At 36.8% G+C, this 25484-nt stretch overlaps 1 protein-coding gene across 1 annotated transcript in view; it reads right to left on the bottom strand.

Moving 5' to 3' along the window:
* Positions 1–24484, bottom strand: part of IFT57 (intraflagellar transport 57) — a 54022-nt gene extending 29538 nt beyond the window's left edge. Inside the window, exons 1-5 of the mRNA XM_030328974.1 lie at positions 24172–24484; positions 21529–21691; positions 20590–20708; positions 18109–18199; positions 13518–13586 (exon numbers count right to left, since the gene is read on the bottom strand). Coding sequence (XP_030184834.1) covers positions 13518–13586; positions 18109–18199; positions 20590–20708; positions 21529–21691; positions 24172–24383 — 654 coding nt within the window. The 5' untranslated portion in view covers positions 24384–24484. The remainder of the gene's footprint in view (positions 1–13517; positions 13587–18108; positions 18200–20589; positions 20709–21528; positions 21692–24171) is intronic.
* Between the last annotated feature and the right edge of the window lie 1000 nt (positions 24485–25484).

The following is a 25484-nucleotide window of genomic DNA, read 5'->3' as shown; positions in this document are numbered from 1 at the left end:
GTGCTCCTCAACCCCATCCCTCATTTCCCCTCGGTCTTCCCTTCCCTATAGGAGGGTGAAGTCGGTGGAGTCCAGAATCACCAAACAAGGCTGGAGAAGGTACCCATCCACAGCCCCACTTTCTTCAAGCCTGAACTCAGAGGATTGTTCAAGTTGTCCATAACATACTCAAAAATTTTCCTCAAGGAAGGGCACATGTTTCTCAATTTCCCCAAGGCAAATGGGTCAGCAATGGCCCTGACTCAGACTAGAATCTAAGAGTTAGTAAGATACAGGGGTACACTTACAAACATTGCATTAAGGCATCCCAGTGCATAAACTACTACTTGCTTTATATTGGGTCCTTTAGTAAGTTGCATTTATTCTTCCTAAGTTATTATTTGGTTCCCTTAAGCAATGATTTGCAAACTCCTACTTCCAAAATCCTAAAATGGTTTAATATAGCAGCTCAAATGTCTTCACTGCCTCCTAGGCCACAGTTAATATACTGGGGGGAAATGGCCTAGTTACTAAATGAAGAAAGGGCAAAAAGAGAACATTAGGCTTGGTAGAGCGGCATTAACTTAATCAAACTATACAGTCTCCTTCTATTTCCATATTTGCACATCTATTTCATAACCTCGTTCCTCAGTCACATTTTCCTAATGCCTAATAAGTGGATACATTAACTGAGCAAGGCCTACATATGAAGTAGAAATCATTTTAAAACTATTCCATGCCTTGGTTAATAACTTGAGAAAACCTTTCCTTTCCAACTGTACCTCCATTTAACAAATGGTATTTTATGTGGAGATATTAGTAAAAAGAGAAATAAACTACTGTTTTCATTTAATCAAAAATTTATATCATCATGACAAAGTCCCAGTCCCTGTCTGAAACAACACTAAGATAAAACATACCTCTTGGGAAATTGCATTTTCTAGTTAATGCTGAAGAAACAATTAAAAGCTCAATGAGACACAGGCTACCCAGAAGTCTCATTTATAATTAATTAATTTACCAATAAGCCATTTGTAAAGCTCCTACAACATGCAAGGTAAGAATCCAGGTACTGTGTTTGGCGTAGAAAGATAAAAGGATTTAATCCCTGCCTGCAAAGAGTTTATAGCCTGCTAGCGAGAATCTCAGGCTAGTTTATGGAGGTAATAAATGGTCCTGAGGGAAAGAAAAACTTATGAAAACTGATCCCAAGACTGTCAATGGAAGAATTGAAGATAACAGTCTAAACCATCCTATAACATAAACTTGGGCTCCAACAGTGGGCATATCACCAAAGTCAGTTCAAGGATCAAACATGCAATGTTAAAAGCCTGCTCAGAATTCTGTTCCAAGAAGTAATCTCTCCTTCAGGTAATATAATGGGATGGTTAAGCATCTGAAAAACACTATATTCTGTATATCTGTTTATATATGTAAACACATAAAATTGGATGTGTGTGTGTGTGTGTGTGTACACACATAATTTTATATGTATGAATGTATATATATACATAATTATATATACATATGTATATATAATTGGCTGTGGTTAGTCTTAATGGTTACAGGGGTAGGTAGAATAAGGGAAAGCCTCACATATCAGTGAAGGAGGCTAAATAAATAAAGCCCTTTGCAGCCTGAGCTGCTGGATAACCTATGTAGTGCTGCAAAGCTGTTCTGTCACACTAGGTTCAGTGGAATACAAAACTTGATATACCTTCAAAATATCTTCACCTCTTAATTAACCCTGGGGACTCCAGGTAGACCATGACTACCAACATCGGAAGTAATGAACCTGATACTAACAGAGGGGGACTGGCCCATTAACAAGTCTTAATAGAGAAAATGTTACAGGTGATGCAGTAGAAGCACTGATTGCATTTTTGGTATAATCTGATGAATTACCATCTTGAGCAAGGAACTTAAAAAAAAATCTCTTTGGGGTAAAACTATTTCTAATATGTAGTGTATGCTCATTATTGGAAAGCCCTATAAAAGAAAGGGGGCTAAACATTACTGGAAAAAGCAATGTTGACGAGGGCTTCCTGACACCAGCAATATATATTCTTTTGATCTCTGCTATAGTAACAAAAATCTGGTACTATAGGATCTTTTTGATCGCAAGGGTTCAAATTAGGTTGGGCAGTTAGCTCTAGTTAAGACATTCCACTGGGAATGAAGAAGGAAGAAAGCTATGAGTAGGGTAGAGTTTCTAAAACTTGACTAATCATGGATACCCTACAATACTTCCTCTAATCATTGACTAAAGAACACCTTGTCTGCTAAAGGGAACATATATGGCTCATCGGAAGACCCAAGAGTGAAGCTCAAGACTCAGGCATCCATGAGAATTTGTTTCCTTGGGAATGGAGACCCTGCATCAGAAGTTATAGAGAGATCATAAGTTCAGATGACAGCTTGGCCAAGAGAACCTAGATCGTGAAGGCCTGGGCAGAAACTGGATCCACAGACTTCCAGGTGAAAATGGGAGATAAAAGGAGGGTCAGAAGGTCCTAACACTGATCTAATGAAGCAAGACAGCAAATGGAGGCACTTGAATCTTCAATTACCAAGCCTGAACCCCTACCTCTTATAAGAATGAGGCACCACCATCAGACTGGATACTGGAGACTGATAAATGCTGACATTTACTGACTGTAATTTAATATTTTCATGATGTCCTTTATTGTATTAATTCTGTAATACAATCGTTCTCTAGGGCTCTGAGGAAACTGGATATGACTGATCCTACATCAAATGACCCCAGATGGCTATAATTTTTGCATTCTTATGTCTGCTTTTAAAGTTCTCCTGCAGCCTCTCTTGTTATCAAGATGCCAGTGATAACCTCTGGCTGTCTGCTTGATTGCCTGTAGCAACTCCTCCTCCTCCTCAACTTCTGGAGGCTTAGAAACCTAGCATCCAAACATGTTGGAGTCTAGGCAAAATAAGAATACAAGGGAAATACGTGAGAACTGGTGAGGGCGGTTAGTGGTGGTGAGGTTGGGACTATTCATACATTTTTTTTTTTTTTTTTAATGGAGGTGGTTATACTTATTTTGGTTCCTCAGAGGGCTTTTTTCCAACCTTCCTAATTTGATGCTTTGGTTCAGATAGGAAATAGGATAGGTGGCCAACAAGCTAAGTGCTAAATATAATATTTATTATACATTACTATGTATTAAGCAAGGTTTCTCCTAAGGGTATTTAGTGTCCCTCTTTCTTCCTTTTTAAGTTGTTTAAAATGTTTATTTACTCTTTGAGAGTGAGAGAGACACAGCATGAGCAGGCAAGGAGCAGAGAGACAGAGAGACACAGAATCCGAAGCAGGCTCCAGGCTCTGAGCTGTCAGCACAGAGCCCGGCACAGGGCTTGAACTCAGGAGCTGTGAGATCATGATCTGAGCCAAAGTGAGATGCTTAACCGACTGAGCCACCCAGGTGCCCCTAGTGTCCCTCTTTATCATTGATCAATAAAAAGCTAGAGGGATAAATAAGGTATCTCAATCAAGAAGTGTTCCCTTGAAATCCAGTGATTTTAACAAATCATATTTAAAGCACAGAGCTAAAACCTTTCATGTCCCTACAAGTCAATTCTTCTTCATGATTAAAGAAGCATAAATCATGAGTCTGATTCACTATTTTCTTTTCAAATTAGGTTTTAAATGATTTAGCACTATATTACTATGAAGAAAAATGTTTAATACGATACAAAAAGTATTTTCAGATTTGTTCTGAATAACTAAATTAAACCTTGGCTGTAATCCATCAAAAGAAAGAGACATGGTAGCCTCTGTCTTTACATATACGAAGTTCATAAAAGTTTTCAATTCAATTTTGAGACTATCAAAAGAAATTTTATTCTGTTATCATGTGAACTAAAATTTGAATAAATTATGCTCACAAATCAAAAAAAGTTTAAAAAGCTCCCTAAATTAAAAAAAATCAATTTAACTTACTAATAAGAAATCTGAAATTATTTTTGAATGAGAATGCAACTTCCAGTATTATTTCTGTTTAATATCTCAAACACCTGTCTTTGCTACTAGTTTAGCTAATTTAATGTCCATTAAGTGCTAAGGTAAAATCAGTCCTGATTTTTTATTTTCTCAAGATAAAACTGAAAGAAAGTACCCCAACAAGCATGTATGGAAAAACTACCATAGACATTATAGTTGGTGTTATAGAGTATGCCAAAGTAAGTTTAATTCTTTATGTAATGAATTTCTATAAGGCTTCTTTTCTCTGAGATGGCAACCTAATACATTTGAAGAGCTCAATTCATACATCTACTAAGAGGGACATGAAAGTCTAATTAACTGTCAAGATTAAAGAGTCTCAAGACTCAAGGAAAAGAAAACTAAAATGTCTTAAGAATTGCCACAGTATGGTGTAAATGTCAAGAGGATGGGTCTGGAATCCCATCTCTGCTCAAATCCTACCTCCACTGCTTCTTAGGTATTGGTCAAGTTATAAAACCTCTATAAATCTCAGGGTTCTCATCGGTAAGATGAGGATAATAGTACCCTTCTCATTGGAAGGGTGGTTGTGATGATAAAATTATACATTTTAAAAGGTTTCCACAGTGCCTGGCACATAGTAAGCCTCAATATATTTTAGCAGTTACTATTACTATTATTAATGCCAAGCATGGTTCTCAATGCTTTCACCTATGTTAAATGCCCAATAATAGCACCATGAATCAAGGGACTCTTATTCCCACTTTTGCAAATAAGAAAGGTAAGGTATAGAGCAGTTAGCTAATTTTCCCAACGTCACATCATTAGTAGAGTGGCAGGGCCCAGGGAATGTTACTATAGAACACAAACTCTTAGATACCTTACCAAATGCCTATCAATCCTTGTGTCATACAGGTTACAACTATGTTTCCCCAGTTTATCACTTGTCTTTTAACTTTATGGTGCTCCCCACCCCACTCTTTCATATATAGCCTTTAATTTTTATGCATTCAGATTTATTAGTGCTTTTCTTTTATGGTTTTTAGTATTCTTGCCAGGCTTTATTATGTCAATTTCAACCCGTGAGTATAACACTTGTCAGTCATGTTCTTGTTTTCATACCTTATCATTTTCTAATGTGTTGATCCATGTGGGGTTTATTTGGGTGTATGATATGAGGAAAGAGCCCAACTTTTTTCACCAGATGCACAGCTTATTATTCCATCACCAGTTAATTAAACAGTCCGGTTTTCTCCCCACGTATTTGCATTGTTTCCTATATTATTAATATCACCATATTATTTGGATTATTTTATGAACACTATACTACTTCATCAATCTATTTCTGGGTCTGTATAATTTTTTTTAGACCCACAAATAAATTACACAAATAGTACAAAGAATTCCCATATACCCTTCATCCAGATTCACCAAATACTAGCATCTTACATAACCTCAGGGCAATTATGCATAAAGTGATACAGTATTTATATCTGGGTGATGAGATTTGGGGATGTTTTCAAATTTTTCTTTGCACTTTTTTGTGGCTTCATTAAAAAAAAAACAACAACAGGTATATATTACACTTTTAAAAAGAAGTGTTTTCAATAAAAGCAGGTAAAAATAAGAAGTTTGATTAACTTCCAGAAACTAGCTGGTATAGGTGTAAATGCTTTAGGAATTCGAATGAAAGGGAGAGTGTGTTTTAATGGAGACGATGAGATCTAAGTTTAACCTTATAAGGATGTATGGAATGCAAATAGGCAGAAAAGAGACAAGCCAAGTGTTTATAGTCAGGAAAAGCATCATAAGCCAAGATACTGAAATAGAAATGCACATGGCTTGTGAACACCACATCAAGAGCGACTGGGGGCTTAGAAAGGCGAATACTGGGGAGCCAAAAAAAGAGTTAAATACTTTGTGAAAGACCTTAGAAGCTAGGGTGAGGAATATGAATTTTGTCTTCTAAGCCAGAAGGGAGGCCAAGAAGAGTTACAAGCAAGGTAAAACAACTTTATTTAGCCAACAAATCTTTTTTTTTATGATTTTTAATAAATGTTTCTTTATTTTGAGAGAGAATGCATGTGTGCACAAGTGCTAGTGGGGGAGAAGCAGAAAGAGAAAGAGAGAGAGAGAGAGAGAATGAATCCCAAGCAGGCTCTGCTGTCAGTGCACAGTCCAACATGGGGCTCAATCTCACAAACTTTGAGATCATGACCTGAGGAGAAGTCAAGAGTCAGATGCTTAACTGACTGAGCCATCCAGGAGCCCTGTATCCAACAAATCTTTATTTGGCACCTACTATATGCCAGGTACTATTCTATTTCAGGGACAATAATAAAATGATAAAAATCCTCATGAAAGAACCTTCTAGAATGTTCTAAATATGTTTTATGAATAGTTATGCGTTGTAGATTTGTGGGCCACAGAATTGAATGGGACTGGGGCAATTGGGAAAGTGTCACTAAAAAGACAGAATTTGAGCTGAACTCTGAAGGTTTAAGAGTCAAGTAGAGAAAGGACGAGAAGGTATTTTAGATAGGGGTCAAAGATGAGAGCAGATATGCTCATGAGGTGTTTGAAAACTTATGAGAGGATCCATTTATCTGGAAAAAAGTTACTCTTGCAGAAGAAAATAAGGTTGGCTATATGGACAGTTGTCAAACTGCTAAGAGTCTGGAAATCCAGACCAAAAAATTATTGTTTTATAATCTATATAAATTGACCTATAGGCACTGAAAAGCCATCAAAAGTTACTGAACTCAAGATGACCTGATAAAAGTCATTTTGGTAAGCAAGATAGAAGAATAGCGTGAAAAATATTTTACAAAAGGGTGAGGGTAGGATCGAAGGGTAAGGATCAAAGACAATTCAGGCCATTATTGTTACATAATCCAGACAGGAGATGAAGAGGACTTGGCCTTGAAAGACAGCTGAAGGGATGCATGTGAGGGAGATTTCAAAGTCAGCATCTGCAGGTCTTAGTGTCCAACTAGATGTCCTGGATTAAAATGAACCATTAGACAAACATCAAAGCACCAACACTGCTAGAGACGGATGGGTGGGGTTTGGTGGATTTAAAGAATATAGTTTATAGAGGATGGAAAAAAAGCACACATTCTTGGTACCCATCTAATATACTGAATTACATAATAAATATCTGCTATTGGCATTGATTCAGGAAATATAATCTATCCATTTATAAAATGACAGCTCTCAAATGAACCCTGGAAAATATCCTATTAACTTTTCATCAAATTCCCGAGTCATTTCTGTAGGGGAGACCTTACGTGATAGCAGATTTCGTCTCGTGGGCCTTCAATAAGCATCCATGTGACAGATTATGAAAATAAAGACATGACATCACCAAGGCTTCCCAAATTACATAAAAATGAAAACTTCTTGATAACTTATATCCTATGTAAGCTTCTTACTCAAAAATACTCATGGTAATCTAGAAACTTATTTGTATTGAGAGATGGGGGCTTTTTCTACTCTCCTACAGCACATGAGGATGTTGGTAACATTCCAATCTCTTAGTTCCAACCTCTAGGAAAGGTGAAAAATTATATAAAAGAAGAAATGCATCAAGCTAGTTAGGTTATATTAATTTCAAAACAACCCTGGGAAGAATTGTGTCACCACTGCACAGATAAGAAAGCGGAGTCACAGGTTAATTTACTAAGTGTCTAGTGACATGCAGTCAGAATTTTTTTTGGGAAGGGAGCGAGTCAACAAGCAGGGGAGGGGTGGAGGGAGAGAGGGAGGGAGGGTGGGAGGGGGAGAGAGGGAGAGGGAGAGGGAGAGGGAGAGAGAGAGAGAGACAGAGAGAGAATGAGAATCTTAGGTAGGCTCCATGCCCAGGGCAGAGCCCAAGGTGGGGCTTGATCTCACGACCCTAAGATCATGACCGGAGCTGAAATCAAGAGTCAGGTGCTCAACTGACATGCAGTCAGAAATTTAGCCAAGGCTTACTCTTCACCATGGAGCCAGTGTTGAAGGTATGGACTCAGATCTGGAAAGGACCTTGAGAAGTCCTTGCTTCCTACTCCTTTTTAGACTCACAATAAAATCAGGATAGAAGGAAGAATCTTTCCTATTCCAAGGGTGGATTCAAAAGCTACACTAAAAGATCAAGCAAAACTCTCTTTTACACTCAGCAAGAACTGCCATTTGAGCTCCTTCTGAGCAGTGTGGAGTACAGCTTCTTTTCTCTAACCTACATTTTCTATTCACCTCCAGATATAAAACTGATGGGGTGGTACAGGTTACTTACCAGAGAAATAAAAGCATTTACTCAGTCATAAGGCGTTCCATCACGCTCAGACATGTGGTGCTTTAATTGTTTCTCCTGTGAAACACCAACCACAGACTTCTCACAGTCACAACACAGGAGGACAAACACTCAAATGTTTTAGGAAAGGAGAAGAAAAACCATTTTCTTCAAGCAGGAATCAGAACCAGTGGAAACCCAGGGGGCAAGTTATATTTCAGAACAGTGCTTTTCTCCTGTTACTCAGAAAGGACATTGTGTCAAGGAGTGAAATGTAAATCCAATGTAAAATGAAGAAAATTTAAAGTATTTAAGATATTAACCAAAGTAGATCCATCTTCTTCCCTTTTTGATTACAATATTGTGGGCTTGCCACAATGACACTCAAAAACTGAGATGACATTTTTATTCTAAGCCCAGATTTTTGCTTCCTTACAGCTTTTGCTTTTTAAGCTAAAAATTCTCTCATTCTTGGTACAATGAATTTTTTGCTAAGTAATTAAAAACCAATTGTGTTTAAACCTTTTGAGATAGTTGGTTTTATGCTGTCTAACTCAGAATTTGGTTTCTAAAACCTCAAATTTAGCATCTCAAGGAAGAATGGTATCTATGGCATGTTTGAAAAAATGTTTTGAAATGAAGTGATGGACATTTAAAAATAGAACTCGAGCGCACAGCTTCCCTCCCATCTTTTTTCCACTGGGGGAGGAGAATGACACATCTGTGTTATGCTGCCACAACACTGCTGCTATGACTCCACTGAGCTTCAGAATGGAGGGGAGCAACAAAGACCACTTGTAATTACAGTGTAGCTGCCACAACCGTGCAGGCAGTTTCCAGTTAACATACTCGAGACAGAGCTAGAAATGGCCTAAACACCTGCCTGACACCTTGCCGCCAGGGCCTTCCTTTCCTGCTCCCGCCCCTCACATCTCTGAAATTCTACTGTCCCCCTACCCATCAGGGACTCTGCCCAACTGTGAGATCTTTAATACGACACCAGTGTCTTCCCCATGACCACCCCCAAGGAATTTTTGGCTAAATTTTGGATTTCAAGACAATTCAGGAAATCAGAGGGGCAGAGAGAATGTAGAACTTTGTGGGCTAGCCTTGAAGACTAATATTTATATCTTTTTTTCTTCTAAGAAAAGCTATATCAAAATTCAAATAACCTATAAATAAAACCTTGGAAGATATAGCAATCCCTTGCTAATTGTAAAAGTTATTTTCTTGCAAAGTATTATATTTGACAAAGCCATAAGGGGTGTAAGAGAATTAGGGGGGAGAGCACAGAATAAAGTAACTTTAAAACGTACTTTTTAAACCTGAGAGTAAAGAAATGTTCTGAAAAACAAGTGCTTCCAAAACAAACCAGCTTCATCACTGTAAGCATACACCAATGATCAGAGGAACCATTTTCTTAGAACAACATTTTCAGGGTTCGTGAAACACTACTGCTATGTCATGATCCAAGTAGACACTTCAAAATTTAGTCAGTGGGTACATAGTATCTCTTTACAAATTCTTCTAATTAGCAGCTGCAGGATTTAAATATGTCGTGGTAGTCAGGAAGATGGACCACCAGGTCCCCTCTCAAGGACAGACGTGGCCAGCAGACAGCTTGCTGCTGTCAGCCCCCTCAGGCTGTCTTACCTGCAGAGAGCCACCTCGACCTGGCCGCATGTCCTTCCCAGGGCAGCCTGCCTCCAGTGACGGGGCCAAGCAGGCAGCACTTGGTCCAGAGCTCTTCAGCAAGTTGCCCCAGGTTTTGTCAGCCTGAATCACACCTAGGCTTCTCTCCCAGCCCAAGTCTTCTCCCTTCCTTTCATAATCAACATCTTGCACCACAAACCCTGTCTCAGTGTCCACTTTCAGAGAACATCATCTGCAACACATCTTTTCCATTTACATTCTCTCTCGCTCCATTTACCACAAATCTCAAGAAGATGCTGTACAGGCTCATCTTCTTGCATTATCACGATCCTTAAGAGCAAGCACACTTTTTAGTGTCTAGGTATCACTTTATTTAGTGAAAGAAGGGAATATAAGTGGATTTCTCCCTGCATTATCATACCTGGTACATAGAAGAGGAAGTAATTATAGTTGAGCAGTTCTTTTCTCTATGAAGGTTAAGCTATACCTTGCCTATAAAATTGTAAATGTAAAACAGCATTCATTTCTGCACGTATTCCTTCAAGATTAGTCAGTACTGAGCAGTCTCTACACACCCGGCACAGGTGAAAAAGTAGTAAAGAAAGCTCCCGCTCAGAGGAGAGAGCACTCTAGTGACTGAGATAGACAATAGATAGAAATTAGTATGTTGCCAGGGTCTTTAAAGAAAAATAAAGCAAGGTGAGAGAACAGAGAATGATTGGAGAAGCATCTATGTTTTCAAAATCACAGGTAGAGAGGACTGTTATAATCCATAAATGGCTAGAGTGGCACAGTCACATCTACATTTAGTATATCAATTTCCTAGAGAGTACATGTCATTTTTATTCTAGCAAAAAACTCACTGCATGCAACTTTGCTAAAATAATATTTCCTCTGCATTGTGAGTCCACCTGCTGCATGAAACATAAAATCTTAAATCTATGTTACTAACCTATATAGCAGTTCTGTCTTGGGGAAAGAGCAGCCTAAGCCATCATAAGGTAGAGTCAGATACAGCTGTCTCAGGCAGATGGCTTTAGTGGGCAACATCATAAGCATGCCAGATTTTTTAAAATATGAAAGGGTTTTCTGCCTCATTAGAACTTTGTGGCTGACCATCCACAAACACCTGGTGTTCAGACTTCTTCCTCTTGTGAAAATACAACATAGCCTCAGCTTGAAGAGGTTTATGTTATATAATACTTGTCCAAAGAATCTAATACCTAGATAACTTACAAAGGCATAGGTAGGGGAAAACTTAAATAGTTTAAAGTAAAAACTGAAATCAGGACAAACAGGAACTTAGAGTAGTGATAGAGGCAAATTAAATTACTTAAACCCCTTCTAATTCTCAAACTACTTTATCCAGAGGGAATCCCAGGTGGCCTTTAGAGGTTCTATTTATACTATCAATGGAAGAATTAATAACACAAATGACAGTTTCGTTCTGAGAATAACTGTATATCCATCACTTTTGTTTTTTTCCCTCATACTTTAGGAGAAGTTCATCATCATCTTCAACACTTAGGAACATCAAGCACCACAGTGTCGTTGTTTAAGATAGGAATCAAACAAACCATACCTACCTGCTGAACTCTTGTATGGTATAAAGGGAAAAAAGTAATAGACTTGGGAGTTTAGAACAAACAATTCAAATTCAGCTACTGCAATCTTATTAGTTTTTTAAAAGAGTAAACTGTCCAAAGATTATAAATTTCAGTTTTTGTATCTGTACAATGAAGATAACAACATCTACCCAAACCCTTCACAAGGTCAATAAAGGATGTATTCTAAAGTGCAGTTGACCTTGAACAACGCTGGAATTAGGGGGGTGCTGACCCCTACATAATCAAAGATCTGGGACTCACTTTTGACTCCCCAAACCCTAACTTCTAATAGCCTACTACTGACTGGAAGCCTTAGTGATAACATAGTCAATTAATACACATTTTGTATGTTATATGCATTATATACTGTATTCTTACAATAAAGACAAAAGAAAATGCTATTGAGAAAAACATAAAGAAAATACATTTATAGTATTGTACTGTATCCATTGTGAAAAAAATCCATGTGTAAGTGCACCTGTGCAGTGCAAACCCGTGTTGTTCAGGGTCAACTGTACTTTGAAAACTATAAAGTACTACCAAAGTACTGTTACAACTGGAGTTTATCTGTTTGAATTTCAATGTTAACATATTATTCTGATATACTATATCAGATTATATTATATTCTCAGTTTTCAATTGAGCAATAAAAATACACTAATTCATTTAAGAATGAATGAATGAATTCATGTATTTGGCATCTTCTGTGTTATGCTATGGAGAATATAAATGTATTAAAAGTCAACTCACACATTCAGGCAAGTTAGCCACAATATTGTACGTTATGTTTTATTGCATCTCAAGGTGGGCAGAAAACACACATATCATTAACAATTATAAATAATGCTGACTAATGATACTAAGGCAGTAAATGATAAATGAAGAGATCGTCCTGGGGTGGGATGGCCAAGGAAGTTTCAAACTTGTTTGTAGAAGTTAGACAAGAAAAGTTAAATAAAGGGCAAATAAGAATATTACATTCCAGGAGCACCTGGGTGGCTCAGTCAGGTGAGCGTCCGACTCTTGATTTCAGCTCAGGTTGTGATGTCACAGTTCATGGGATTGAGACCTTCATCAGGCTCCATCCTGACAGCACAGAGACTGCTTGGGATTCTCTCTCTCTCTCTCTCTCTCTCTCTCTCTGCCCCTACCCTGCTCATGGTCTGTTTCTCTCTTTCTCTCAAAAATAAATACACTTAAAACAGTTAAAACATTAAAAAAAAATATTCCACGCATACCTTTTTGAACAATTAAGTATCATTTATTTGAATATATGTATAATAAAATACAAAAATCCTACATGTACTTTTGAAATATCTCATTGAGGGGCTCCTGGGTGACTTAGGTGGTTAAGCCTCCGACTTTGGCTCAGGTCATGATCTCTTGGTTCGTGAGTTCAAGCCCTGCATCAGGCTCTGTGCTGACAGCTCAGAGCCTGGAGCCTGCTTCGGACTCTGTGTCTCCCTCTCTCTCTGCCCCTCCCCTGATTGTGCTCTGTCTCTCACTTCTCTCAAAAATAAACATTAAAAATAATTTTTTTAAAAAAAGTAAACATTTCATTGAGTGGGTTCTCATTTATAGACTACATTTATTTCCTAATTAACATAAGCCAACACTGACTTAAAGCAATGTCTGACTACTTTATCCATATACCAGTCTTAAAATAATCCATTTTAATTTCAAAGAATTACCATTTAAGTATTTTCCTATAATCAAGACCATTCAACACTAGTCAATTAGAATGGAAAATAACTTGAAATCAAATAATGTCTTTCTATAATAAAAATGACAAATGAGTTATTTTCAGTTTATATGAGAAGCAGTATGTGGATTTTCCATGGTACAGATTAGAGGCTGTCTCACTCAACCCTCCAGATTTTTTATTTGCTATAATTATAACATTTTATATATAGGAAACAACTTTTGAGAGCTACTTTTCACATCATGCACAAAACAATGGCAAACAATGGTTTCTACTTGTTTCAACTTTCAGCAGAACAAGTATACTGATTGCTTGTTGGTCCTGTGTGTATTCCATGTAACTTACCAAGCGATATGTCTGGGCCTTCAAAACGTTGAGATCAATAAAGTTTTCTTCATTGTCTGTCTCCTCTTCCTTAGAAAAATAAGAGTTTTGAAAGTTAATAATTACAAAAAGTTACAATTTAAAAAATGTATTTCCAGTTTTTACATACACAATATACTAAGCTCAATATAAAGACCAATGCAGGAAAGGGTATTTAAAAGCCTGGTAGTGTGTGTAAACTAGGGCATAATGTTATTAACAGGTCATCTGTTTTTAGAGGTTTTAATGGTGCCTTTTAAAACAGGGCTTTTTAATAGTTACTGAAAAAAGAAAAACAAGGAAGAAGGAAGAGCCATTACTATAAAACTAGGGATAAATAAGCATAAGAATAAGAAACAGTGCAGAGTGGTATATATGAAATAGAAAGATAATGGAAGGAGTTAATGTCAATTTTGAGTAACATGACTAAAATGGACAAAAATGAAGTTGACAGACACAGAATATTCTCACCTGCACTGTGGACCAATCCCATTAATTCATATTTTTGACATCTCATCTCTTCTATGTTCAAGTTTAATAAATTACTAAGTTTAGTCATTAGTACTCTTTGGCCCATGGGCCCTAGGTCTATTTAAAGATATTAAAATATTAAATCTATTTAAAGATATAAATATATATTTGAGATACTAACCTTGTATCTTAGATATTAACTATCTTAAAGGATAGTTGATGTAGATTCAAAGTTGGTTCTGACCCCTGGGCCAATTGGTGTGGGCAGTAGGGTCAGAAGTGACCCTTTGAGAGGCAATCCCCTCCCCAATATACAGTAAATATGAAGTTTTGAGCAGGTTCTAAAGCATGAAGGTCAAAAAATTAGCTCCCCTTTCTCTTCAAATGTCTCTGTGGTGATAAGTGACATAGCGGGTGAAACAAATTTAACAATAACCCAGGCTTAAGGACGTGGTAATACAGCGAATGGAGCTTGGTCCTCAAAGGAAAAAATTATTTGGTGGACACTTCCACACATACAGTTCTACAAAGCTGCAGTGGTAGATTTCAAAGATAATCCTGATCTTTAAGAATTTAGAAGGATATAAGTCAGTGGTTCTCAAAATGTGGTTCTGAGACCACAGCATCAGCATCACCTGGGAACTTGTTAGGATGCAAATTCTAAGGTCCCATCCCAGATCACGCTGAAACTCTGGGGGGTGGGGCCACTAAGGTAAGTTATGAGAACTATGCTAATCTTTGGGGAACTGGAAAGATTTTTGTAAAATATGAGCCAATGTAAATGCAGAGTATAAATACACTCAAGTGACATTTACTTTTTTATGTTTACATTTTTTTACATTTACTTTTTTAGGGAGGAGGAGCAATGGAGCATAGAGGTGTACACAAAATTGATGTAACTGTTTACATCTTAAATCTTAACCATAAATGCAGATGCACACCTTTGAGACGCGGCTCAGTTTATTCTGTGTTTGCACTAATGATGACCTACTTAACAACCAGAGTAAATGACTGAAACGCCAATGACTTGATGCCCATGGGAGAAGATACAAGTTTATTATGCTTTTACAATAACCTAATCAGTACAGTTTACATAGGGGATCAATAAATACTTGTTGAATTAGTACTGGATTAAACACTAATAGGCAAAAGGCTTTAATAGTAGGCAGTCAAAAAAAAAATTTGTTACTAAATATTTTTAAGACAGTATTCAAAAGCAATTTGAATATAAACAGACTTACCAAAAAAGCTTTAAAATAAATGGAGTATTCTGATTTTGGTTATTTAGAAGACACTGAACAATTTCCTACTGTTTCTTTGCCTAGTATATACCCTTTTAATTCTCTAACTGCCAATTACTAAGTATATGATTATATACAGCAGGTGAAAATAGTGTTTTGTGACCAATACTTGTTTTACCTTTTTAAGTTATCAGTGTGTCCTACCTTGATATGACAAGTCTAAAACTGAAGGATTCTAGTTTCTAGATGATTATAGCAGAATTTTACTCTGTCAGAAATTAATCTTTTCCATCCTTGAGCCACCTCAGACTCTGGCAACAAAATAATGTAACATCCCACTGTCCAAATGCTTTTTGGCACTGATCTCCTTAACAAAAGGAATGGGAGAGGTAACTGAGGGCTCCTTAGAATATGATTAACAATAAGAAAAAGAAAGAAAGAAAGAAAGAAAGAAAGAAAGAAAGAAAGAAAGAAAGAAAGAGAAAGAGAGAAAGAAAGAAAGAAAGAGAAAGAGAGAAAGAAAGGGAAAAAGAAAGAAAGAAAAAAGGAAAAAATTCAAGAGACTTGACATAAGGGAACTAACAGCCTCAGGCCTTTGAAGAAGGCCTTCAGTTTGGTCTTATGACAGTAGAAGGACTTTACCTTATAGTTGGGAAGAAATGTGCAAAGAGGCTGCTTTCTAGTTTGTATCTCTAATTTACATACCTAATGATGCTGCTTTGGACTTCAAAGGGTTCTCAGAAAAAAATCAGCTATAATTTCTACAAGTTACACAGCAATTTACTGACAGCTGATTTGGTAGTCAAATATTTAATGAACATCCACTTTGCACCAAGCACTGTACAATAACGTAGAGGTACAAAAAAAGTGTAAAATTGGTTTCCACCTTCAGAGCTTTCTTTCTGGCTGGTAGGTTTTTGTACCTTTTTTTTTTTTTTTTTTTCCCTGACTGGCAGGTTTCAGTTATGTCTCTGAAGCTAAAAGTTGATGCGCTAGGACCAGGTTTCTGTTCATAAACCATTAACTAATAAACAGTTACTAAAAAGACAAGATGAGGAAAATACCTGAGTAAAATTAATGAGGTGAACAATTGGCAATATGTGAGAACTTAACATTCTCTGGGCCTGAATGAAAAGATCTATTACACAAGAAAAAAGTCTAAACTCCTTAAAAATGGCGAAAATGATCTGGACTTGGTCTATCTTCCTTGTTAATCTTATCACACACACACACACACACACACACACACACACACACACAACCCCGCCTCATTTAGGAGATCTGGCCCCAGTGGTCTTTTCTCAGATCCTTGATCAAGCTAAGCTCCTTCCTGCCTCAGAGCCTTTGTACATACAGTTCCACCAGCGTCTTGCCCAATAGGTGCTCAATAAAACACATGCAGAATGAATATACATTTACCTTAATTTTTTAAATGTGTCATATTTAAAAAGATATCTATTAAATTCATTAGTTTTACAATGGTCTTTTTCCTTCTATAAATAACAGAATGATCTTTTTTATATTTACAGTTTAAAATATTTATGCTCTGATAAGACACATTAAAAACTTTGATAATACAAAGAAGCACAGAAAAGAAAATAATCATCCATAATCTTTCTATCCATATGTAACTAATGTTGACATATTGTTATTTTTTCTTTTTTTGTATATTTTACATACTTGAATTTATGCATACAGCATAAGTTATCATCCCTATGTCAATAACATTTCTTTGTAAACAATCTTAATGGCTATACAATATTCTACTATTTGGATATAGTCTACTTTATTTAATGGTTATTTTCAGCATTTGCTATAAAATGATGCAGTGATTAATATCTTTATAGTATATAATCACATAATAAATTAAGCTGAAATATAGAATATACTTATTATCTACTTATTTAAAAATTCACCTTGAAAATGTAATTGGTTTATGACAGTAAAGTACACTTTAAAAAAGGGTTTTTTCGGGGCGCCTGGGTGGCGCAGTCGGTTAAGCGTCCGACTTCAGCCAGGTCACGATCTCGCGGTCCGGGAGTTCGAGCCCCGCGTCGGGCTCTGGGCTGATGGCTCAGAGCCTGGAGCCTGTTTCCGATTCTGTGTCTCTCTCTCTCTCTGCCCCTCCCCCGTTCTTGCTCTGTCTCTCTCTGTCCCAAAAATAAATAAACGTTGAAAAAAAAAAAAAAAAGGGTTTTTTCCTGCTATTTCAATTTCAGATCACATTATACTTCCTAAAACACCATGGTCAATCCATCTCTGGTTATGAGAAAGTGTTCTTTGTCTCTACCATGTTAGTTGTCTAATCTGTTATAGACTTGATTATTTAGTTTCAGAATATAAATAGAATGTTAAGAATGGTAAAGGCCAAGATACTGCCCAACAATTTAAATAATGTTGGTATTTATAAGTGTTTTTAAAAATTCCTAAAGGGTGGTACTTATTCTAATTTTAGAAGCATACAGAAGTCCCTGAGAAATGAATACTGTTCTTATGAAGCAGAATATATTAATCCTAAATACTACTGTTCTTTTTAAGTTCTTTATTATTTATAGCCCATTTAAAATAAAGAATGGTTGCTAATAAAATGGTTACTCATATAACTAGCAGTTTACTATTTCCTGTCTATAGTTTAAGAACCTTGACTATAATTCAGACCTCAGTCATTAGAAACCATGAGCATTAACTTAACCAAAAGTCGCAACAACTGATACTGGGTACACTATTTAAAAGCTTTTCCTCTCTAGAAACAATGAAACAAAATATATTCCTGAAAATGGAAATCTGGGGGAATTAAGGGAAGGGAAAGAAATCCAAAACAAAAACAAAAACAAAAACAAAAAGTTCAGCAACACACATACCACAAATTCTTCATCCATTTTATTTAATGTTAATTCTGCATCATCTTCTGGGACAGCTTCTTCTTCTAATTCTTCTACTGGGTATGTTGGTCTAAAATAATAAAGCTTAGTATGAAAGGAGAGTTAAAAACAAAACATTTTAGCATGACAAAAAGGTATAATGTGAATATTAAGAATCCCTTCTACACCAGATATTATCCTTTTCTACCTGCCTTCCATAATCACCATTACATGTTTGATGTACTCTTTCTGAAACTTTCTATGTAAAGAAGCAAAAATGTTTCTCTCCAAATTTAAAGAATAAATTTACACAATTAGGATGGTAACATGCATATAGTTACCCAATATACTTTTTTCACTTACTAATATACCACATTTAAGTACATATACATTTTTCTCTCCACCCCCCCCACCCCCTGGCACTGTATTCCATTGAACTGTTAAATAGTACCATAACTAATTTAATTAGCAACTATGGATGAACACTGAGGTGATTTCTGGGTTTTTTTTACTAAACAATTTTACAAAGATCATCCTTGTACATTTATCTTTACGTCTATCAATTACAATAAATTTATACCAGTAGAACGAATAGCTGGGTCAACAACTTTGTACATTGTATTGTTTTGATGTATATCACCAAAAACCAACTTCCAAAATGTTACCCTACTTCACATTCCCAAAAACAGTGACTCCATTTCCACATGTTCACCAATATTGTAAATAAATGTTAATCTTTGCCAATCATATACATGAAAAATCTCTCTTGTTTTATTGCATTTCTTTCACAGGAGAATGATTGAACACTTTTTCATGGTTTAATCAGTTATTGGTGTTTCTTTTCCAATGAAATGTCTATTTATGCCCTTTGCCCTTTTGTATATTAAGAAAATGGGTGCTTTGCTTAACTTGTGTTAAAACTATTTTTTCCAGTCTATTACTTATATAATCTTGGCCATTCAGGATTTTTACAATTCTTGTTTACATAGACTTGGCAACCTCTTCTTGCATGGATCCTAGCTTTTCCCTCACATGACACATCTCAACCACCTTTGACTTTTTAGTACTTCTACAGTTTCATTTTTCACATTTACACCTTTGATCAATCTGAAATTTATTTTGATGGAATAAGAAAGGCTCCAGCTTATTTCCAAAATCTAATCAGTGGTCCTAATACTAAGAATTGAACAATCATTTCTCCATCAAGATTAGTGACATGTATTTCCCATATTAAAAATACCCAAAAGTATTTAGGTTTATTTCTGGAAACTTATTTTAAAAATCTATACCTCAGACGGGTTAACAAAATATAAAAATCAACATTTAAAAAATAAATTTCCTATTTTTTTATTAATTAGAATTAGATAATGTCTAAAAGGCAATGTTCTTCTAGGATTTGTTTCGACATATTTAATAAGTAAAATAGTCATCTATAAATATGTAACTTCTATGTAAATTATACATTACATAGCTGACATATTCTCTGATGCCTATTTTCAATATTTTCCCCTCTTTTCCCTCCCCATATATTTAGAGTCCTTATAAATTATCAAAATCACAATACGTGGCCAAGAATTAGATATGCCTACAAATAAAGTAAGTACAAAACTGAATAATGGTTGAGAAACGGATCACTTCAGGTGAATTTAGAACACACTGGACAATAAAATTAATAATATTTAAAAATGCCAAATGGAGTATCACATCTCATAACTTTCTTGGAGTCCAATAAAGAAGTAATCTGAATCATATAGTTATTCCTTATACCGCACTAACTCATAATATTTAGGTTGAAGCATAAAATTGCCATTTTTTAGTTCATTAGATGAATATTAGTAATTTCATATGGTTTAAAATGATGTGAGCATCTGTGATATACAAAGTGCTATGCTAACTGCTATACAGTATATATGAAGAGTTCATAGTTTCTGGCAAGAGAGCCTGACCTGAAAACAAATGAGTTTAAAACCAAGGGATAAATATGATCATAGAAATATAAACAACACATCACTGTCAAGTCAGAGAAAGAAGCAATAAACAAGATCTAAGAGAGTGTCAGGTGGCTTCTTCAGATGGCTATTATTCTTGGCCAGTATCTATAAAAAAAAGGGAAAATCCCATTTTAAAGTACTATATTAATTTCCGTTTTTTCCTTAAATCTACAGCTATCAGTTACCACCATGTATATTCCATCCTTGTGTATATAAATAAAGAGACATTGAAAAAATTTCCTACATTGATGAAGATATTCATTTACAGTTGAACCTTTAATAATTATTTAAATTTGAATTGGGCAAGAGCACGATAAAATCAGATATTCCAGTTTTGTCTATACACAGACATTTTTAATCACTTGTGGCATTTTCAGTTTAGAATAGTCAAGAGGAAGTACTCCCTGTCAGTTCAATTAAACAGCTCTGAACCCACAGAGGAAAAAGCTATCCACATAAAATTACCATTGTCAGGTTGGGTAATTTTTACCTTTTCCAGGTGAAACCAATATATTTTAATGCTTCTTCAGCTAGACAGTCAAGAACATAGCATATATGTTCTCCAAATCCTGACTTTAATTTTGAAGGAGGAAAATCTGCAGTTCTACCCTGAAATACAAAAGATATACAGTGTCTTATTTGTTATTTATATTCCATATGTCAAAATATTTTAAGCAAAGTACTCCTGAAAAAGTATATTACTTCTCTATTTCTCAAATATGGTTTAAAATAATGAACTATATTGCTTCTTAGAAGTCCATCTTTTCTATCCATTGATACATACACTAAAGGAAAATGAGGATGTTTTATTGTCAAAGGTATCAAACTGAAAGGCAATAACCCCATGACAGAACAAGTAACTGATCCTATTAGGGTGAAAAAAAAAACAAAAACAAAAACAAAAACAGTAAAGCTACTAGCTTGGTATCCTATCATTAAACAACCATAGGAAGGACAGAATGAATCACTTGTCAAAAGTTAATAACATGTATACCAAAAGTTCTTACTGAATGCCCCCCAGGAAAATTCAGAAATGAAAAGTACAACCAACCGCTATCATGGTCTATTAAATCAAAGTTCCCTTTCAAAATACAATGTTTCAGCTTCCTACTAGCATTTTTTAGGAGAACTAAGTATCCATAAATTTACCTCTGAGACATAACAAGATTAAGAAAAATATTATTACTTTGGGCTACAAAGAGTACATTGAACATTTTTAGAAGTGGCATTAATATTATAATACCAACCATTCTGAGGTTTTATCTGAAAAAATCCAAATATAATTTTACATACGTATGTATTGGGTGTATATAGATATTTTTATTCATAGACAATTCATCTAAAAGGGTAGCATCTGTGTTGTTGAATTACCAATATTAAAATTCGTAACTTGACAACATTCTGAAAGAAGACAGTTATTTACACTTACAAATGATCGAAGCTCAGATAATATGTTAGATATAGTTGCATTAGGGTCATCGTATTCTTGAGGTTGCTCAAAGGGGCGTCCTGCTTTGTTAATCAACCAAGCAGCAAGAGTGCAAAACATGTAGAACTGTTCACCAGGGTTGGTAGGCAGTGCAAAATAGTGTCTGTTTCAAAACAAGGGGGGAGGATGGAATATGAAATATTTTTTAATGGCTTTAATTTCAATTTAACATTTTTAAATTAAAAAAAAATCTGCAATTCACCCTTTGAAGTTCCCAGTAATCCACAACACTCATATTAAAGTTTTTAATCAACAGGACTAGGGTAATTACTACTGTACACAAAATATTACATCAAAGAACTTACACTCAAGTAAATGCAGGGCATGTTAAAAAACTGATCATGTACAACTTTTGCCAAAATCATTTATGTCAGGAATAATTAATAAGAGAGTACCTCTTGAAAATGGTAATTTGGAATTAAAGAGAATTTCAGAGTTTAACAAAAGACCTTAATGATTATTCACTATGCATTTTTACATTTTTTACAATGTCCCTGGTATCTTTACATACTGTTCCTAACCTATCGGGTATGTTAAACAGTTGTTCTCATCTTGGCTGCATAGCTGAATCCCCTGAGGAGCTCCTCAAACTATAGCTACTGGACCAAGCATTGCTTATTCCCTCATGAATTAAATCAGAACTTCTGGGAGTAGAGCCCCAGTACAAGTATGTTCCAAAAGCTTCGTATATGGTTTTGAGATGCAGCCAGCCTCAATAACCACTAAGTAGCATATCCACAGTCTAACAAACATTTATTGACTTTTGCTAAATCCCTTAGCCTACTAAAAACAGTCCTATGAAGATCAATATGATTTATACTTAAATAGGTTAAGAATAAAACTTGCTAACAACATTTCAGTCAGCTGATCAAAGATCTAATTTTGCCCTTTATGTGCAGTTATTGCCATTATGTTCATAACTGTATTTATAGCTATTATAACTATTTTAAATAAGAATCAGCAGTCTACTCTTTCATGTTTTCCAAAGTTTGTCCTGCAGGGTAAGTGTAAATGTTTTGAAAGGTAAGAGATGGCTGGGAAGAAAAAGGTAATGAAGTTCTTCCAGGTATATGTTCACAACCCCTTCAAAGTACCCACTGCTAAAAATTCATCTTTTCCTTACTGGCTGATGACAACTCCATGACACAGGACTGGATACTGAAAGATCCTCCAGACCTAGTAGAGCGGTTTGCAAACTTTAGCATGCATCAGAATCACCTGAAAAGCTTGTTAAACACAGACTTCTAGGCTCCACCCCTAAAATTTCTGATATAGGAGACCAGGGAAAGGGCCCGTGGAACTGCATTTCTAATAAGTTCCCAAGTGATACTGCTTTCGGTCTGATGACCACATTCTTGAGAACCATTAAATTAGGATATTGCCACTCAAATCCATGACTCAAAATAGCCTGCTGAACTCCTGAGGAAATAGTACTGAGGTTGTATCACTAGAGCCTTAAAGCCATTTTCTTTTAGTTTGAAAAATATACTTGGGGGCGAAAATGCATTTTTATCATAGAAAATGTTGGTTATTTATATTCTCCTGTTTAATTCATTTATGTAATAACTCTCAATCTCACAATTTCTATCATGGATCAAGCAACACTACTTTTTCCTCTAACTTTTATTATAGACCGACTTAGCAATATGGGCAGTTTACATAGAGCCTACATATCTTAAAACTCAAGTTATTGGAAGAGATCGACTAATGAGATCAAAACTGTCATGAGAAATTATTTTAGCCAAGCTATACCCATTCAAAGAAATCACTACAGATTTTTAATCTAAATTGCACTTTACACAATAAACAAATCTAAGTATTAGCTTATTTATCTGACTATCACTAAGCTACACTAACTGGAAGAGAAAGTGCTAGCTGTGCATTACCCTCAACAACTAATGGCATTGACTTCACGATATGATGGACTGTTCCCCACCAGAACAAGGGCAGAATTTTAGGTTGTATGATAGACACAGTTCCAGTAGCTGTCGTTTCATTTGTCTTTTCCACTTCTTAGTTTCTGAGAGTACTGTTACTGCAAAGGCAGGAGTCTTTTAAACCATAACAATTAATCAACAAGTTTACTTACTGCATATAAAGTCGAGCAAGGTCCTAGGTACCCGCAGTTAACCACTTGTAGAGACAAATTATCTCAGAGGAAAACAAAAACTAGAAGCAGCTAAAATGATATTCATCTTTGGGAATGAGATTATGGGTGATTTCAGTATTTTTTTTCTACACCCCTCTTGTGTTTTTTTGAGTCCTCTACAATAGGTTCTTTTACAACTTTTATAATCAGAAAAAACAGTTTGCGTTTTGTGGAGGTGCGTGGGTGCTTTAAAGTCTAGGAAAGCCGTCTTCCAGTCTTTTCTGCGTTTCTGAAACTTTACTCTCTCTAAAAAACACCAAGTCTAAACTCTGTGAACTCCGTGGCCTCTGTCGCCAAGTTCGGGGGGGAAGTGCCCCTTCCTGCCTAGGAAGATGGAGGCAAGTGCAACTCGCGTTCAAGGTTCCCCAGAAGGCGGAGGAGGCATCTCCCCGGGCCTGGCCGGCTCCCAGGCGCTGGAGAACGAGGGCACCCACCTGGACGGGGGCTTCAGGTTGTTCTTCCGGAGGAGTTCCTCCTCGTAGTGGAGTAGCTTCAGCTTCTCCACCAGGTCCTCCATCACCACGAACATGTGGTAGGCCGCACCAGGCCCCCGCTCCACGACCACCTCCCCGGCCCCTTCGCCGCGGGACCGAGACACCCCATCCTCCAAACCTGAGGGCGTGACCACTGCCGTCGCAGCCGCCATCACAGAGCAGGCAGAAAGAGCCCCGCGTGGGCTTCGGCCCACAGACCTCGGCCGCCTGAGCCGCCTGCGTTGCCGCAGACGGGACCGCCGCGACCGGTTACCAAGCGACCGCCGAGCAACCCGTCTCCAGGGAAACTAGACTCCGCCTCCTTCCCGCCCTGTTTTCTTCTAAATTCCCTCCAACCAGGGCGGGCTTTCTGGATGACGTCACGCCGGGACAGCGCCCCGAGCCTCTGGGGAGGAGATGGCTGAGAGGCAGTCCCGCCCCTCGTGGGGGCGTGGCGTTCCCCTCCCCACCCCCCCGTCGGGTGCACGCCTCCTGGCAAAGGAAGGGCGGAGCGCATTTCTGCTGAGATCTCCCTGTAGCTCTTAGCTGGCTGGGAGCTGGTTGGGCCTGCTGGTTACGGACCGCTGCCCCGCGGGCGTCTGAGTTAGCCGCGGGTAGCCTTGAAAAAATCAAACCGAAAGGAAGACGTGCACTGTTGAAGGCTAAGGTAGCCCACGACTATGATTTCCTTTTTCTTCTCAAAATTGGAAGTTTTCGAAGTTGCAACAATAGTGTCGTAGGTTTCCCTTCATCTCAGGAACTTTCCAACAAGAGGTTTCTGTATTTGCTGCATTTAACAGTACAGTATATTATAAACCTTGAAATATTATAATTCCCGGTTGTTACTCTGGCGCTAGAAAAAGGAAGGGGTGGGGGAAAAGAAGGGCAGGAGATGAGCAAAAAGGAGGCGTTGGGAAGGATTTGTTCTACCTCCGAAACATGAATTCTAAGTTCACATCCCGTTGATTAATCTGTTTCAAGCCCACTACATGTAGCATAAAGTTTTGAGGTTCCTTGTTAAAAATCATCAAGATAAAGGGGATTGTCTTGAATTTCTCTGTGCCACAGTTCTGTGTTGCTAAAGTTACTACTGTACTCTGCAGCAATTAGAAAGACATAGCTGACCACAACTTTACAGTTTTCAAAAAAGGCTTGTGTATCAAGCAGTTTTCCAAAAAGCTGCATAGAAAATGAGGTAGATGGTGGATGTGTGGAGATTTCGTGGGAGAAGAAAATGTGTAGGAGGAGGCTGAAAATGTGTTTGTGTTTATAAT

The sequence above is a fragment of the Lynx canadensis genome, chromosome C2 (assembly GCF_007474595.2).
Source record: "Lynx canadensis isolate LIC74 chromosome C2, mLynCan4.pri.v2, whole genome shotgun sequence".
Lineage (NCBI taxonomy): Eukaryota > Metazoa > Chordata > Mammalia > Carnivora > Felidae > Lynx > Lynx canadensis.
Note: the sequence above shows the minus strand (reverse complement) of the source record. Positions and strands in the feature narration are given on the sequence as shown.